The sequence below is a fragment of the Pimephales promelas genome, chromosome 3 (assembly GCF_988280905.1).
Source record: "Pimephales promelas chromosome 3, fPimPro1.hap1.1, whole genome shotgun sequence".
Lineage (NCBI taxonomy): Eukaryota > Metazoa > Chordata > Actinopteri > Cypriniformes > Leuciscidae > Pimephales > Pimephales promelas.
Window position 1 is genome coordinate 30,883,800 of NC_142771.1, and position 19,245 is coordinate 30,903,044.

At 40.7% G+C, this 19,245-nt stretch overlaps 1 protein-coding gene across 1 annotated transcript; it reads right to left on the minus strand.

The window, feature by feature from the left end:
- Positions 1-463: 463 nt before the first annotated feature.
- LOC148982042 (uncharacterized) lies at positions 464-9,302 on the minus strand. Its single transcript, XM_089128038.1, has 4 exons — positions 9,176-9,302; positions 1,748-2,532; positions 688-819; positions 464-595 (listed from the first exon to the last, which is right to left on the minus strand). Exons 1-4 carry the CDS (start codon positions 9,300-9,302, stop codon positions 464-466), a joined length of 1,176 nt encoding a protein of 391 aa, XP_088984164.1.
- Between the last annotated feature and the right edge of the window lie 9,943 nt (positions 9,303-19,245).

A 19,245-nucleotide genomic window follows, 5' to 3' on the forward strand; every position in this document is an offset into this window, starting at 1 on the left:
ATAGAAAAAAGTTATTTTAAATTGTAATATTATTCAAAATATTATTGCTTTTACTGTATAAATTCCTTTAAAAAAAACACTGAAAAATCTTACCAACCCCCAAATTTCTTACCAACTTATCTGCTCATCTTATCCATAAGCATCTGCTGCTATGTTTTACTAAGTTTTACATGTTTTGTGGACATGATGGTGTAGTTATGGCATTTGCCACCTGTAATGAATCAGCAGAACCAAGGGGATCCATTCGCAGCATTTATTAGAATGGTCATTAGTAAAACAGGCAGGGTCAAACAGGACAGAGAAGGCAAGGCTGAGACAAACCAGGTAGACAGGCAAAGGATCGAGGCAGGCAGAGAAAATCAGAGTCCAGTAACCAGTTCAGGGTCAGGGCAGGCAGAGAAGGGTCAGCAACAATAAACAATCCAAAGGTCAAACACAGGAATAAAACTCAGGAAAATAACTCTCAGAAATGATGTCCAGGGAAGTCAAGTGGAATGGGTCCAGGGCATGCAATGGTCCTGTCGTGGAGTGTGGGCGGGCCCAGCTGTGTAGGCGACCAGGGTGGAGCAGACACCAGTTCAGGTGCAGAGCTATACTTCGTTGAGTAACAAAGGAAACAAACATAGGTTTAGAAACAGACACCGGTTCAGGAAAAGACACCGGAATGGCCATCTTGTCTGGAGATACAGGCTCGGAGGAGTCCATCTTGTCCGAGGACACATGCTTGACGGCGGCCATCTTGGCTGGGGACACAGGCTCGGTGGGGGCCTTCTTGTCCGGAGACAAAGGCCCGGCAGACGGGATGTGAACAGTCTCTGGCTCGGTAGACGGGATGTGAACAGCCTCTGTGAACAGTCTCTGGCTCGGCAGACGAGATTTGAACAGCCTTTGGCTCGCCAAACGGGATGTGAACAGCCTCTGGCTCGGCAGACGGGTGAACAGCCTCTGGCTCGGCAGACGGGATGTGAACAGCCTCTGGCTCGGCAGACGGGATGTGAACAGTCTCTGGCTCGGCAGACGGGATGTGAACAGCCTTTGGCTCGCCAAACGGGATGTGAACAGCCTCTGGCTCGGCAGACGGGATGTGAACAGCCTTTGGCTCGCCAAACGGGATGTGAACAGCCTCTGGCTCGGCAGACGGGTGAACAGCCTCTGGCTCGGCAGACGGGATGTGAACAGCCTCTGGCTCGGCAGACGGGATGTGAACAGTCTCTGGCTCGGCAGACGGGATGTGAACAGCCTCTGGCTCGGCAGACGGGATGTGAACAGCCTCTGGCTCGGCAGACGGGATGTGAACAGCCTCTGGCTCGGCAGACGGGATGTGAACAGCCTCTGGCTCGGCAGACGGGATGTGAACAGCCTCTGGCTCGGCAGACGGGATGTGAACAGCCTCTGGCTCGGCAGACGGGATGTGAACAGTCTCTGGCTCGGCAGACGGGATGTGAATAGCCTCTGGCTCGGCAGACGGGATGTGAACAGCCTCTGGCTCGGCAGACGGGATGTGAACAGCCTCTGGCTCGGCAGACGGGATGTGAACAGCCTCTGGCTCGGCAGACGGGATGTGAACAGCCTCTGGCTCGGCAGACGGGATGTGAACAGCCTCTGGCTCGGCAGACGGGATGTGAACAGTCTCTGGCTCGGCACACGGGATGTGAACAGTCTCTGGCTCGGCAGACGGGATGCGAACAGTCTCTGGCTCGGCACACGGGATGTGAACAGTCTCTGGCTCGGCAGACGGGATGCGAACAGCCTCTGGCTCGGCAGACGGGATGTGAACAGCCTCTGGCTCGGCAGACGGGATGTGAACAGTCTCTGGCTCGGCAGACGGGATGTGAACAGCCTCTGGCTCGGCAGACGGGATGTGAACAGCCTCTGGCTCGGCAGACGGGATGTGAACAGCCTCTGGCTCGGCAGACGGGATGTGAACAGCCTCTGGCTCGGCAGACGGGATGTGAACAGTCTCTGGCTCGGCAGACGGGATGTGAATAGCCTCTGGCTCGGCAGACGGGATGTGAACAGTCTCTGGCTCAGCAGACGGGATGTGAACAGCCTCCGGCTCAGCAGACGAGATTTGATCAGCCTTTGGCTCGCCAAACGGGATGTGAACAGCCTCTGGCTCGGCAGACGGGATGTGAACAGCCTCTGGCTCAGCAGACGGGATGTGAACAGCCTCTGGCTCGGCAGACGGGATGTGAATAGCCTCTGGCTCAGCAGACGGGATGTGAACAGCCTCTGGCTCGGCAGACGGGATGTGAACAGCCTCCGGCTCAGCAGACGAGATTTGAACAGCCTTTGGCTCGCCAAACGGGATGTGAACAGCCTCTGGCTCGGCAGACGGGATGTGAACAGCCTCTGGCTCGGCAGACGGGATGTGAACAGCCTCTGGCTCGGCAGACGGGATGTGAACAGTCTCTGGCTCGGCAGACGGGATGTGAACAGCCTCTGGCTCGGCAGACGGGATGTGAACAGTCTCTGGCTCAGCAGACGGGATCTGAACAGTCTCTGGCTCGGCAGACGGGAGGTGAAACGTCTCTGGTTCGCAGACGGGAACATTTTCTTTTGTGCGGCAGGCACGATGTGAACAGTTTCTTGTGCGGCAGGCACAATGTAAACAGTCTCCGGTTTGGTGGCCCTGACGTGATATGTAGGCTCAGCTGGACTGACGTGAAGTGTAGGCTCGGCAGGACTGTTCAATAAAGTTCAATAAAGTCTGCAACATAGTCTTCGATGGACTGATTCTTTTGACGGATAATCGTGACACTAACAGTGTCATGCTAACCAGCCGAACCGTGACCTCTTGACTGCAAGATCTGAGCCTGTCGCCCATCCACTGGCCCAACATTGACTTCAATGGCCGCTTTAAAAAAATTTTTTAGTGCTTCAAAACTAGATAGCAATTGGATAAATGCTGCGATTATGTCCCGTCCACGGATCCTCTGGGGTGAATAGAGAAGTGGGCTAGCCTGGAGTCCAGGTGTCTGCATGATGATTGGAGGACAGCATCTCCTTTTGTATGACAGCGATTTCACACAATAAAAAGTGGCTGATGCCGAAGCTATTCGAGATTTCGAGCTCAGTCTCATTGTGGATTTTGCAAGTGTACTCGAAAGACGAACTGCTGTAACATATTGGTATTTGCAATTTTCATCATACATTTCACAGTTTAACCTAACTCTCACATTTCCTCTGTCAATGTCAAGTGCCTTGTTACATGTGCGGGCGTAGTTTTTGAATCACGGCGCATCTGTCTAGTTTGGTTTCAGTTTTGTGTCGGGATTCAGACATGAAGGCTACGTGTGTTTGTTTTCTGTTGTGAGTGCACAGGATGAGCTTATGGTCATTCTCGTGCATAACGTTGTCGTTTTGTCTTGTCGTGTTCGCATACGATTTCGTGTTCACTCTGTTCAGTGTTTTGTTTGTTTGTGTTAGCACCCGGTTTGTGTATACTTTCGCCGTATGCTTTCATGTCATGTTTTGTCCAGTGTTGCGTAGCACACAGCTTGTGTTTAACACTTTCATGTTGTCATGTTCTGTGGGAACACGTGGCTTATGAGTGTTCTCATTGTTCTTCATGTCTCATTTTGTGTGAGCACAATTGCTTGTTATATGTTTTACTGGCCATGTGTGTGTGTTTTTGTCATGTTTGGTGTCATGACTTATGTGTTTTCCTTGTGCCATGTGCTTTCCTGTCGATTGCGTTGACTCCCATCTTGTTTCCTGATTATTAGTTATTTTGCCCCACCTGTCCTCCCTCGTTACCTGCCTTTTTGCTCCCTATTTATTCTCCTTGTCCTGTGCTGGTTTGTAGTTTTTGTTTCTTTGTTATTAAAATAAAGCCCATCAACTCTGCACCTGAGTCCTTTCTCTTTTCACCATCCTCACACCTGACAGTCGAGTTAAAAAAAAGAAGAGCTTCCCCTCTGAAAGACAAGCAGCCGCCACTGCATTGCAGTGTGGTTTGGCAGGGCTACTTCACATGACCGTAATCTTCTGACAAATGTGGTCAAAATTGTAAAATGTAAAATCTAAAATGATTGAGGTTCCACTTGAACCACTCCAAAATATTTACTGTAAACACAGCACTAAGAAGGCACTAGCAGGATTCTAATCATCCTGCAAATAATCTCTCCATCAGGGAGACGTTTGCAGAGCATCCCAACGCGCACATCACGTTTCAGGGATAGTTTTTACCCTTAGGTAATAATGCTACTAATTGATAGTACAACAGCAAAGAGGGTGGAGGTTTGAGCTTAGTTACTATTTTTACTGTGCTTGGATGTTATTTTATTGACTGGTGCTGAGAGAGTGCCAAAGCACATTGTGGCGGTACTCTGTACTAATCTGCATATGACAATAAACTTGAACTCTGAACTGAACTTTTCAGCCCTGTCTGAAACGGTCTGCAATAATACGTGTTCATATATGTTTTATGGGTTTTCTCTTGATTCTCACTTCTGTTTTGTTTGCTTTTTGTCTGTTTTTGTGAATTAATTGGTCTTTCTGTCTGAACTCTGGATACTTCTGTTTTGGGTGATTTTATTCAAATTATCATCTGCATATGTGTTTTTGGCACCAATGGTTTTAACGATCAACTTGAGACCATTGGTGGCAAAAGCTCACAATGCTTTTGAGAAATGCGGCCCATGGACATTTGTATATCAATGAAATATAGTCCAGAAATAGACCACATTTCCAGTTTGTATTGAATGCTCTAGCTTCATTGGGATGCCAGCTCTCCTCTCTCATATTATCGACGAGCCATAAATCAAAAGTGGATTTTTTTTAATTATGGCAAGTCTCTTCCATATTCATTTCCGCGATCAGTGGCCTTTGAACTTTAATAAATAATGAGCTTTCACAACACTATCAGAATTTCCAGCCCGTTCTCATCCTTTGACGTCATATACAACGCTATATGCAAAAACGGCGCTATACTACGCACATGGCACCCTTTATCGTTAATATAACACGCGAACCCAAGACGTTATAAATCCTTTAGCGTGAATATGACACGCACACCCTACCCCACACCTAAACTTAGCCCTCACAGCGCGTGTTGTATTAACGATAACGGGTGCCATGTGCGTAGTATAGCGCCGTTTTGTCATATAGCGTTCTATATGACGTTAAAGGATGAGAACGCATTGGAATTTCAGTTGGTTTACAATAAGTTGACTTGCTTTACAGAACTTAACATATCTTCTCTATCTTCTTTTTTTAACCTTTTGTTTACAAATCTGGTTTATTTAGCCTCAGCATGGATTTGGCATTCAAATCTTATTTAGTTTGTAGCTGATGAGATTTTCACTGGTTTTGTGAAAGAACTAAACAACTCCTGTGGAAAGCTTTAGAGCTAAGATCTATATAAAGTCTTATTTTAGTGAGTTTGTGATTTTCAATCATCGATGGAGAGTAAGAACCAGAGGAGACAAGTTCATTTGCCAAGTCGAGAAAACTGGGCTTAGTCAAAACTGACTAACAGCTTTCCTACAACGATAACTATTGAACGCTTTATCTCATTGTGGAAAGTCACAGCAAATCCATGTCCGTCTAGATTAGGCCTTACCATGTACATACAAATTCATTTTTTCACGGCCTGTCAACAATTTAAAGATAAATAACACAATTACAATATGCTGAAGTTGTTGACTTGCTTAGAATGTCTTATCAGAATTGTACACCTGTTATTGTGTTTTAGAAAACCATAGCTTGTAATTATATGTCTTGTTTAATTCTGCAAAATGTTTGGAATGGGGTTAATTTATATTTCAAGCAGTGTTTGTTAAATGTTAACAGAGAATCCATTAGTGTCAGTTCACGAAACATGCTCAGCGGTGCCCTCCTTCCATTCCATTACTGCTCCAGTCTGTGCTGAATGGATTACTGGGTCTAATTCACTCAAACTTGGAGTAGTGACAATCCACTCAAACTTTTGCATTTGCACATGTATTGATAAAATCTCTCTGAAAATCTCCTCCATCGTGCACATATATCAGTATATCAGCTTGTTACTGTACGAATAATAGAAATCACATTCTCTCTGGTAGCTGATGAGGAAATATTATCCCATGACTTAGGTATGTTCCTGTGTCAAAATTAGGTCCTCATTGTTGGTATACTTTGCACAGTGGTTTATTTCAGCTGCAACACTGCAAACTGAGAGTTATCTAAAAAAACAAAATAGAATGGAATGTCAACAGTGATCAGCATGATCTTGGATTATGCTAATTGCATTAAAATGGAGAACAGCACAACAGAAAGGGGTTTTGCAGCCCGCTGGCTAGCACAGCCTCAAGAGCTCCGCTGTGCCAGTGGTCCTCCACTTCAGACTGTAAAGTGTTTCTGTTTTTAAATGCCTTGTCAAGTACGATATCATAGGGGGGGGGGGGGGGGGTTTGATGGATGTGTTGTTTGGAATTTTACAGCAGAAAATGAAGCGGCATTATCCGTGACAAAATTGAAATGAGCTCAGTTTACATCACAGCACAGAATACGCAATCCCAGGGCAAAAATTGACAAAGTGGAAATCATGAGGATGCTGGTGGAAACTAGGCTGCACAGATGTGTTCACTGCGTTACCGCAAAGCTCACAGGTGTTTTTAGAGGCTTCTCTCAACCATGATGTGATTGACAATTAAAAGATAGACAAGTCATTTAGTCCTATCACACAAACTGCATCTCTCTCAATGTATCTTGGGAAGCACCATCTGTGCTTGTTTGGGGAGGACATCAAAGAAACTTAGGGTCCTATTTTAACAATCTAAGCACATGCCCTAAAGCGCACGGCACCATGACGCATTCACTACTTACATGGCGGAATTTGCAAGTGTAAAACTGAAAGCTTCTCTAGGGAGGAAACAGATCTGCTTTTACACGAGGTTAAAGCATACTAGCAGACCATCCACGGGACAAAGTGTACATGCGTTGTGGACCCGCCTATAGGCGGACTAAAATATTGCGGCATTGACATGGGCGCACAAATGGATGCAAAATGGTTGCATTTACTATTTAAATAACGTGGCACAGGAGGTGAAAATGATAACTGCGTCGGGCTGACACTAGCAAAAAAAAACAAAAAAAAAACACTTGTCGGGTGAATGATAGGGGCCTAAGATGGTGTTTGTAGCCAACTTGAAAGATCCATGTAAGGGGATACTCAAAGTTTTGAAGTTTTAAAGTTAAAAAAAAGAACAATGTACCGTTTGTAATGTTCAAATGATGACTATACACACAGTTAACATTCTCTATGCCATGAACACCACAGATGATTAATTATTTAAACGTTTCGAAGAGTGGGACAAAGTTGCTGAGGTTTTGATTGTAAACATGTTATAAATTACTCATTACTGAATCTGTTTTATAAAGTTTCGGTCATTTTGTCAATCTACTTGTCAAGCAAAATGACATCATGACTTTTGCGTAAACATACACACCAATTTCAAGTCAAGTGGTGTGTTATCTATATGCATTTTGAGCTATCCGCGTGTATGCGTGTATGTCTACGCTAGAACGTTAAATGTCCGAGTGATTCCGTGTGCATGTACACGCCATTAAATGTCCGAGCAAAACAAGGCAAAATGTAGATCTACATCTCAGGAGCGATATATATTTTTTTCCTTGGATGGTAGGGGAAGATTCATAAATGATATTAACCCCAGTGACGGATAGGTTTAGAGACGGGGTTGGGGTAGGTCATATATTTATATATACGGTAATGCAACTTTAAATCAACGGCGTTCATAAACACACAGAAAAGAGATTATGCGTGTTGATAGCACGCCAAAAATGGAAATATTAATTGGCGTGTCATACAGTCGCCATTTCATGAGATCAGTTATCAGTTATTATCAGACCTTTATACACACAGAGGGCAAAAAACCTCATCATGTTCCTCAGACCATGTGTACAGTGTGGGTTATCCTGCTGAAATAGGCCACTTCCACAAATTAAATTAACATCTACTAACTGTCAAAGTTATGCATTTCAGAAATGTATACATACAAATCATGCAGTTACAAACAATGTATTCATTTAAGATAGAAACAATGATCTCATTGAAGTAATAAATACATGTTGTTAACAAATGATTTGAATAAATAGAAATGTAGCATTGGTGCCTGTTGATTCAGAGTATGCTTCATCTGAAGTCCTCGCAGGAGTTGGCGGCATCTTCGGCGTGGCGCGATACAAACTGGAGGTGACATACTCTCTAGTTACCTCAGGATGGACATCCCAAGATAAAACAGAGAAGCAGATATGGGTGGTTTTGGTGTGATGGAGAGCTTTTGCCTTTGTGTCTGTAAAGTATGTTTTTCTTGAGGTCCCCTCGAGAAACGAGATGTCACGGGGTTTTCCCTCAACAATAAATTTGAATTTGAAATTAGTGTTCCTGCATGTGTCATAGAAGGTAAGAGAGGACCCAAATGTGAAAATGTCTTTAATGAAACAGCACAGCATAGAAACCCAGGGTCAGCCTCAGGTCTCTCAGAGAGGGAAAGGTAGGCTCTGCTCGCTGTTCACAGGTTATGGCCGGCCTTCAGCAGGGGAACAATTGGGCAAAGAGTATAGATTTAGCGAATAATTCAGCACACGCAGAGTATTACCAGTACAGAACAGATTCCGATAAGGACAGACAGGACAGAAAGAGAGCTTCTTGCATTGATTCACGTAATAATCTGGCAAAAAAGCAGAAAAAGAGAAAGCTAGAAGTAGCAAACACAATCAGAAGGGAAAGAGGTGTGGGAGAATTAGCGCAATTGCGTGTGGTTTTGTGTGTGTAAAGGAGGGTGTGTGTGTGAGAGTGTGGCCAGAAGAGGGAGAAAGAGAAAGAGGAAGATACCAGATTCATAACAGCATGACCAGCATAAATGTTCATAAATTGTTTTCTAAGAGAATCTTTGTACAAGTGTTTGGTCCAATAAGTAGCAGTCTTATCTGAATTAATAGAAGAAAATTACAGATCATCCAATATTTTATATTGTTAACACACTTTGTTAACACAGATTTCATCTGGTTGTGATGGCAGTGCAAACTAATTCCATATTTTCTTACCAAGTGGCAGCATATATGTATACTGGAAATAGCAGAGGGCCTAACACAGATCCTTTTGGCTCTCTATAATTTATTGACGTTCTGATGTTCCACCAGGGGACACCATTATCATGAAGGGGTGTACCTGATCTGCAACAATGTTTAGATAGGTTGCAGGTGTCAAATATACTTCCACATGAATGTCTGGACCCAGGGTTTCCCAGCAGAACATTGTCCAGCACATCACACTCCCTCCAATTGCTTGGCGTCATCATGGAGTGCATCCGGCTGTCATCAGTTCCCCTGGGAAATGTACACGGCTGCACATGTGATGTAAAAACGGGACACATCGGAGTTCTTCCACTGCTCCAAGGTCCAGTTCCAATGCTCTCACGCCCAATTGACCTGTCTAAGCCACGCCCCCTCCACTCACTCGGACAAACAGTCAACATTCGGGGACAGGCGCTATGGCAGCTGTCACAGTAAGAGACATTCCACAGGAGGCAATTGGTGATTTTTGGAGACAGAAAGACTATCATCTCGAAGTCACCTAAAGGGCCTTAACTATGCATTGGAGGGTTATATTAATAATTAAATTTTTTTAATAATGTTATCTCGGTTATTTACAGATACGTTAATGAAGCTAAGTGACATGATGTACAATGTAGCTAGAAGCTAACGTGAACGTTTTCTAATGTAACGTTAGCCTAACGTTACATTAGGGATCTTAAAGATAACATTCAAATACTTTGTTGACAGATGTAGACATCCTTGTTTAATTTTTCAAAGTTTAGTTGGTTTTGTGGTCTACCGCATAATTGCATAACTTAATCCAGAGCAGACAATTATCTCGGTTGAGAAGTGGCTTTTGGAAAGGGTAAAAAAAATACACGCTGTCGCCCAGCCTCTCAGGAACCTAGTTGGAGTTGCATGTACCCCATGCACATTTTAAGCTTAAAATGACAGGCAAAAATGAATGAAAACTGACTAACTGCAATGTATTTCAATGGACGTGGAAGCAGAGAATGTCCGAGTGTAATGGGTTAGCTATGCACTGTGATTGGCTCATCGTGTTTGAGGGTGTAGCTTAGCCATAGGTCAATTGCCCATTGTGGGCGCTTTTGACAATGGGTCATCATAGGCTCAGCAGAGATTCAGAGATATCTGAGATTCAGCAGAGATACCCTCATAAAAATTTTGTGACTTGTGCCACAGAACACCTTCTGTTGGCTCATACCAGACGGGATAGCCGTATTTGCCCCAATGTATCGATGAGACTTGGCGGCACCCAACACTCTGTCTCCGGTTTGTGGTTTGTCCCTCCTCGTTCCACTGTTATTAAATTCTCACCACTGTTGCTGTTTCACATTGTGTTATACTTTAATGTCCCATTCCTGGTTGTAGGTTGTCTACAAATACTGACCGAGTGTCGAGTTGTCCATGAGCAAGACACCTAACCCCAGCTGCTCCTGATGAGCTGGATGGCGCATGGCTGACACCGCTGTGCTGTCGGTGTATGAATCAGTGAGTGAATGTGAGGCAAATGTAAAGTGCTTTGGTGGCCATTGGGTCTGTGAAAGTGCTATATAAATGCAGTCCATTTAACACATTTCAATTAATTATGTAAAAACTAGCAGCATACTACATCAATTAAATAAAAAATAAAAAATCTCTATTTAAAATTTTGATCGCAGTTTTTATAATGATTAGACTACAAGACCCTGAATCTTCTCCCTGATGGTATAATCACATTTAAATTTGTTTATCATCAGAGACAATTCTTTTAGCTTGCCTTGAAATAGATGCCTCGCCCAGTTCTAGTATGGTTCGTTTTCCCTCCCACCCTATGATTTTTTGAGCTTTATGCACCAGTTGTGCTAGTTTTGATTTATATTGAACAGTCAGATTTCCATACCATGCAGCAATACAGTATCTAATTAAGCTTTCAAAAACAGACCGATAAAGAAACAAAATCCTCTGGTTTACTCCAAACATTTTTGACCTTAACACACAGGATGCATAGCCTCTGTTGCAGTCTGGAACAAAGAGTGTCGATGTGAGACCAGCATAGTAAATTATCCATATAAACTCCTAAGTATTTATATCAATAATATTACCATATTTTTGACAGGGCTTTGGTCTCCCACATACTTAGGATCAAAAGTAATTTCAACAGACTTCCTTTCATTTAAAACCAAGGTATTAGTGTCACACCACCTGACAAATCCGTCAACTTCAGGAAAATACTGCAAGGGATTTATAGTCTTGTTCAGTAAGGTCAATATTGCTGTGTTGTCAGATAATTTGATGAAATATGTATCAACCTGATTAGAGACACACTCATTAGTGTATACACTCTAAAAAATGCTGGGTTGTTTTAACCCAATTTTGGGTCAAATATGGACAAACCCGAAATGTTGGGTTAAAAATGTAATGTAAAAATTTAACCCAACGGCTGGGTTAGTCCATATTTGACCCAAAGTTGGGTTAAAACAACCCAGCATTTTTTAGAGTGTAGAGAAAATAAAAAGGGTGAGCTAACACAAGCCAGCAGGGCCCCTATATTGGTAGTTTTCATCTCGAATAGAAATTATTAACTCTGACTTGTTGTGTACGATCAGTTAAAAATGAATAAAACCACTTAATGCAGAATGGGTTCACTTCTAACTCTATCAACTTCTTCATTAGTATCATGGGTTGAAGTGTATTAAATGCTGAACTAAAACCTATAAAAAGTAAATGAGCATATGCCTGGGAATCTTCTAAATGACTATTCACCAAATGAGTGATGCAGTTAATAGCATCATCAGTGCCCCGTCCAATCTTGTATGCAAACTGAAAGGGATCAAGGAATGATTTAACCTGTTCCTTAAAGACGGTTACAACAAGTCTCTCAAAGCATTTCATAACATTTAAAGTCAAAGCCACAGGTCTAAAATGATCATTTACAACTGGGCAAGTTTTCTGAGGAACAGGTATAATTATAGATTCCTGAAAGATAGGGCAAAATGCTGGAATAAGTTCATTTGGACAAGTCTTTGGCAAAAAAGCTGAAATTATATCAGGACCAACCCGATCTCACAAGAATTCGTACGAATTTTACGAGGTGGCTAATTCGTAACAATTCATACGACCTCACTCGTACAAATGAATACGATTTTTGCTAAATGGAACATATTTTACGAATTGGACAATTTGTATGAATTCGTACAAATGACCTACCCCTGACCCCGCCCCTAAACCTACCCATCACGTGGGTTTGGACAAAGTGAGGTCGTATGAAATAGTAAGAATTAGCCACTTTTTAATCACTGCATGGGTCACTTGGTCGTGCAACCCTGTATCACACGAAATACGTTCTGAGGAAACTATTTTGCAAATCGCAATTACGTTACATGCCAACATATAAGCAGTGCAATTACGTTGGTCCTTAACCTAATATGTCTCATTGTTAATACGTAGGTTTAATACATTATTTTCAAAGATATGAAACGTACGTTTTTGTACGTTTGGATAGATGCTAAAACGTATAATATGGACCTTATTACGTTTTTACAGCTACAAAACGTTAACTATTTACGTATATTTCGTATCATAATGATAAATGTAGCAAGAACCCTGAATTCTACTCCAAAAACCTAAACATATTTATTTTATACAGAATATAAAAAGGATAAAACGTAATCGACAGAGATGTAGTTAAATGAGTTTTAGCATTTTGAGCCACTAATCCTACTCCTACCCCTAAACCTAACCATAACCATTCCTCAAAACTACGTAGGCTAACACAATTATGAAGAAAAAAAACAAAACAAAAAGACAGACAAGTATACATTTCACAATAATTTATTTATTTATTATTAACATTACCAAAAGTCGTTCACATGATGATGCGTTGCAGTCGCAGTCCTCTGGCAGTATTAGTTGTGTATGAGGTACAGATCAGAATTAAAGTTATTAAAGATGAACTGAACTGAAAAATTTCGACGTTGAAAACGTGTTGTTTATGACAATTAAAAGTAAATTACACTAAACATTTTTTTAAAATATATATTAATATAGCTTTTTTAAGCAACGCAAAATTGCGCTTGTTTGCGCTGGCAGTTCCGATGACGTCACTGGCATGGTAGGACCCGCGGAGCGCCATAGACAACAGCTGTAGGTCCTGTATACACAGACGAAAATGAGCGCTTTTAACGGCATGGATTACGCATATGAGCCCGTGAGGGACAGGCCGGTAGTGTCTGACTACCACCACATGGAGGACGATCAGTTTCAGGCTTCACTTGCAGTACAGGATCGTTTGGGGGAAAGTGACTGTGGGCGCGAGCGCTGTGGAGCATAGACACTGCACGGAGACGATCTGTTGCAGAGAGGTCAACATGGACATTTATTGATCGGCAAAAAATGCATCACCATGCACCGTTCATTTCGGATGCTGTTCGGTGAGAGAAACGTGTTGAAGGAGGCTATGCTGTCTCTAATGGATGTCCGAGCTGAGACGCGAGCGCCCCATAAGTAACAGGGTATTTTACGAATAGGTGACGGCTGGGCTAACTTGTTACACTTTTCTCAGATTGTTTAGATTAACAGCGTACTGGCAGTTCACTCTATGGGCGAGGGTGCATTTAGGAAGGAGAAAATCCCATCCTTTACAGTGAACTATACATCAGGGATCTTTTCCCCCTCACCCGAATATCAAGGATTCGAGTAACGTTAACGTGATGCATTGAACTTGTAACTTGTGTAAATAAAACATTTCATGCATTGTCAGACGTTTCATGTACTCATTGACGAAAGTACACATCTCTAAATAGTGTGTCGCTAAAAAATCTGTTTCCTCAGCCATGTCAGCTAGCCTCAGACTGTTTACAAGCTACGGCTGTTCTGCTGGTGCGGGTAGGCAACGGAGTGGCTTACCATGCCAGTGACGTAGTCGAACGTTGAAATCCAACATGGCGGCGCCCGTGTAACAAAAACAACACTTTTAATGTACCATTTTATCCCTTTTAACAAATTCTGCCATTTTAAAAATTGTACCAATGAGAATAAATAAAATACATCTGTTATATCACCTTTTCTCAAATTTCAGTTCAGTTCATCTTTAACGTTAATCCATGAAAATGTTAATCTGATTTCGGTTCGCTCTCTGTCTGAAGGCGCATGCTCTTCTCCATTTCAAATGTTCTACACCGACTGAAACACGGCATGTCGCAATCTGTGACGAAGCAGGCGAGAGCCAATGAGCTTCTTGAAGGCGCATTTTTTTAATTTGAATTCATCACCAGCGCGGATTTGACGTTTGCGGTCGCTGCTGAGAAATGAAGAGGAAAATAACTGGAGAAAAGGCTGAATTTGGATCTGTTTCTTGCAAACAACGTATGGATTCTAGGATTTGGTTTACATCAAGCTAATAAAATGTATGTTCTTTGTGAATATATCAGTATGTTGTGTTTTAAATCTTTTTACGTTGGGTTTCACTCTTTATATACCGTTCATATCCCGGAAGTTAGATTTCCAATCTGCAGAGATTAAAATCAAGAATAAATTTTAACCAAGAATAAAAATTGGAGCTGCAGGAGTATTGCTCGTGAACAATTGCTCATTTTGCAGTTGGCTGCTTTAACGGCATTCCCGTCTAGTGGAATACGAATACGCTGCACAAATAACAATGTTTCCAAATTCTCGTGGAATGGTAAAAAGACCTCAATGATAAACACAATATTTCCACATTAGAATTTCACAGTGTCTCTCTCACCGTGTACTGGCAGCACTATCCATCTCTAATGTAGACACAAACACCACCGCCTCTCGCCTTCCCCAAGTTTTCATCCCTGTCTGCTCAAACAAGGGAAAACCCTTCAAGTTCAACCTTTGAGCTAGGGACATGACGGTGGAGCCAGGTCTCTATATTCAAAGATACTCTGACCCATTCGCCTTGCCCTAACAATTAGTTCCTTGTCAAATTCACTCAGATCTTTATTCCTAGACATTTCTCCTGCATCCAACACGCTGATGATGAGAATTGATTGTTTGCGGATAGTTCTCCCCTCTTCCATGTTTCAAGTTTATTCTTCGCCCAACTCGGAAATGTGGGAATCAAAATTATCCCAAGCTCGACCAATTTTTAACCAGGAAACTCGTATTTTCAATAATTCTGATAGAATTAAGAGTGAGCAACTTATGTTTTCACAATCATCAAAACATGTGTTACTCTGCACATGTAGCTTTCTTTGTTTCAAAGCGTCAGCAAGAAGTGTTTAAAATAGCACCTAATTTATAGTTAGACATCAGCAGATAGCAATAAAGTAACGGTGATCACTGTGGGACAGGTACACAAAGACATCATTAAAACAATTAACTGCACTACAGAACTGCATTATATCCAAACACTCTGCATTCTCAGCAGACTGAAACTCATCAAGAAAGTTCATCAAGAAACTTCTCCTCATTAAGCAAACTATAAGAGAAAAGGATGAGGTGTGTGTGAAGATATAGCAAAAAATAAAACACACTTCTTTAAAACTTAATATTAAGAACAAATTAAATTAAGACAATAGTGTGTAGAGTGCATTGTATCACAATTAAGTAACCATTGCTTCTCATATATTTAAGTCAATAATACAGAACAAAGCAATACATTAAGAATAGCAATTGATCTTGTTTTTGTTTACGTCAATATTTTTTAATTAATATTAATTACACAAGAAACTGCAACAGGTGTATCAGGCTGGATTCAGATTGCAACGCGTAATGCACAAATACAACATTTGACAAATGCCGGGTCACATTATCCGTGTATTTTCTGGAATCTCCGTGTAAAAGGGGCTTATGAGACCAGAAACTGTCTGGTTACTGATATTTTTCTAAATATCAGAAAATCAATGCATTCGAAAACGGTAAAACTCAACTGTTTTACCCAGGGGGATTTGTAAAATGAGTCTATTTCCAAAAAAAGTGGAGTATCCCTTTAAAATTGAGCAGCCTGCAGCTTATCTATTAAAATATATTTGTGGAATAAAACAGCGTTATTAACACTTCCCAAAACTTTCTGAAAATGTAATTGATGTTTTAATTAAATGTACATGTCCACTGAAGCAATACCTGGCATATTAGTTTTTAGACCCACTTCTCACTTCCGACTAGGGGGGTGTTTTTTCCTCTACAGGGTTAATATCAGTCACTTTTACCCAAGCAGCTGTTTCTGAGATGTAACAACTTAAAAATCTTTTTATCCGAGATGTTAGTCACATGCGAACTACATCGTTCCCTATTTATAGCCCATGCCAAGGAGGATGTGCCTGAACATTGAAAACCTCTATCTGTCTTCAGGTTTGATGTGATCAAATTGAGCATGAGCTATGGTGTTTCATTTTCACTTTCTTATTGATCAATCAAGGTATGTTTGTTCCAAGTCAATATCTATTCAGTTGATTGTGCACAACACTCATGCCATACAAAAATAAAGTCCTTTTAGCGAGTGCTGTTTATACTTCTTATCATAGAAACTTTCAAGGATTTGGGTCACTGAAATGTTTTATTCTGAATCTCATCAGTCTTTGAAAATCCGTTTGATTTTGTGACTTCAGGTTATACATTTGCAAGTAGCTTGTTTTGCTGGTGGTTTTTAAACAGCACATTATGCTGATGATATCAGGCTAGACTAATTTTGTTCACTAAAGATAGCCTGCTCTACCACATGTTTGGCATGGGAATCAATTTATGAATTCTCTTAGCAAATTGCACACTGGCAGACCTCAGCACCGGTCTTGATTGCAACGGCTATATTCTAATTATTGCTCGCAGTTAAATAACCTAATGTCAGCAAGGTGCCAGGAGTTGTCAAAGGATATAATTAAGAGAAAGGCATTTATGAATCCCCTCACCTCTGACTTTAACCCTGTGAATGCATTGCCAAACCACAGAACCCGATATGAAATGCAATGCAACCTAATGGTCTGAGATCTTTTTGGCTGCATGCAAAACTGAGATGTTAATTAGGGAAAAAGCTGTATCCCTGTCGCTTTGAAGTTAAGAGCCCAGTTTATGGATTTTGACTGGTTTAGAATTTTAAATTAGCTTTTATAAATCAACAACAGCAACGATTACACTTGAGGTCACTTTTAATTGTATTATTGAGGGGATGTAGAAAGAACAACTTAAGCTTAATCATGTGTTGCAGATCATTTTCTTAATCTGCTTTCCAGCCAAAGTAACATCCTCATAGATTTTCAGACAATGTATCTTGCAATAAGTAAACACAATTTAATTTTGTCACAAACCTCAATCAATTTTTTGGGATGTATGATATTTAAGAAAATATATATTTAAAACAATTAAACCAAGAACTATTTGATGTACATCAATTTTGCTTCTTAATTAAAGTAGGCCTATATTTTAAAAGTACATATTAACTTAAATATTGTTTAAGAATGATTAGATATATTACTGAAAAAAGCCCCACTCATTGTAAAATCTTGACAGAATTGCACGCACATGCCACTTAAAAAATCTTTATGATTGGATCTAGCACGATGAAAATATGCAGGTGTCTTTGAGTTATGAATGAAGCGGTATGTAGCAGACTCTAGGAACAGATTGCCAAGCGGGTCTAAAGCGGATTAGAGTTAATTAAAGGGATGTTCCTACTTGTCATGTCCATGAATCCACTATCTATTTACATACTAATGCTGAGAGCGAGCAGAGGAGGAGAGTGCTCCAACATGACATTGCATGCTTAGAGATGAGGAATGAGCTTTTTTTTTTCCATTCTTTGTGAAACTATTAGTAGTATAGGCAATTCACCATGTAGCCCTATACCACCATTTATTGCCAATATTTCTTTGGCACGTCTGTTATTTTATTATTATTATTATTTTTTCTGTCTTGAACCCCAGTGACAACAAGTAATGCATACACTTGCAATGTTAACTACATGCAACCCTCAAGTAATTTTAATTACACTTTTACTGAGGTATACAATTTTGCTCATTCTCCATACCACACAAAGGCCACATCCAACATTTTTTTGGTAGAATGAATGTGTATTGTATGAATCAGATGTCACTGTCATATGACTTCCGGCATCAGTTGTGTCTCATTCCCATTCACAATTTCTCTCATGTGGCTTCATAAAGCTTCCATTGGATGTGCACTTCAAAATCTCACAGGCAAAAGTAGGTTATCTAGGTACTTTTGATTACTGTTATATATAGTTGATTCAGTTCAGTTCAATAACTGTGAAAAATTCATCAGAAATAAAATGAGTTAGATGTGTACAACTACAAAAGTTCCTTTCAAGGTAAGCAAGTTCACTCCAGGAAGCTATTTTGGGCATCAAGTGCGTAAATCTTAGAAGAAAGGGTTCTATTTATAGAACCGTAAAAGGTTCTATCAGCGCTACGTATTCGGAACCCCTAAAAGGTTCTATACAGAACCTTTATATCACACGAAGAGTGCCATTTCAGTTTTTCTCTTCCAAAAAATCAGCATGATTAAAATGTGATATTAGGTTACTACAATAATTTAATAAACAATATTTTAATTACAATTACAAAATTTTGCAGAATAATGTAATATGTGAATGAACAATAGCCTAAAAAAAACATTTGTGCCGAAAGAGGGGTCTTTCTTGTCATTATAGAACCTTTTTTAGCATAAAATGTTCTTTGGAGTTGAGTAAAGAACCCTATGCTCTATATATAGAACCCCAATTAACCCTTTTTTTAAGAGTGTAAACATAGCCATTTTTGTCTTAAGACTTAGTATGACTCACAAGGGCCTGTCAATCTTACTTATCAGTATAAATTGAAATTAGACTACATTTTACATTTTGGTAAAAATGTATTTTAAAGTGACGGCTAGTTACATGTTACTAAATGTACTTACATAACAGTAAATTACAAGTAACTAACCCTAACTCTATAGTAATGTAGTTAATTATTATTACTTAATAGTACTTATTTGAGTATGTACAATGTAACTGTCTCCTTAAAATAAATAAAGTGTGACCGATATTTTATGTGAGGCAATACAGATGCAAATGAAACAAACCACATGTTCATATTGCTCCACAAATGTAAATTTGCACAGGACGCAAAGAAAGATACTCCAATCCAAAATAATAGAAATGCCTAAATACAAAACTTAAGGACAAATTATGAGCAGGGCAAATATTGTGATGATTATTAGAGAAAAGCAGAGCGATTGTCTCTT

What these genes read in the sequence shown, in the direction of transcription:
- LOC148982042 (XM_089128038.1), bottom strand. Translation starts at nt 9,302, where the DNA reads ATGACGCCAAGCAATTGGAGGGAGTGTGATGTGCTGGACAATGTTCTG. An exon ending in TAAACATTGTTGCAGATCAG is followed by an intron (nt 2,533 to 9,175) that starts GTACACCCCTTC and finishes TCTGCGAACCAG; the next exon opens with AGACGTTTCACCTCCCGTCT. An exon ending in CGTCTGCCGAGCCAGAGGCT is followed by an intron (nt 820 to 1,747) that starts GTTCGCATCCCG and finishes CCGTCTACCGAG; the next exon opens with CCAGAGACTGTTCACATCCC.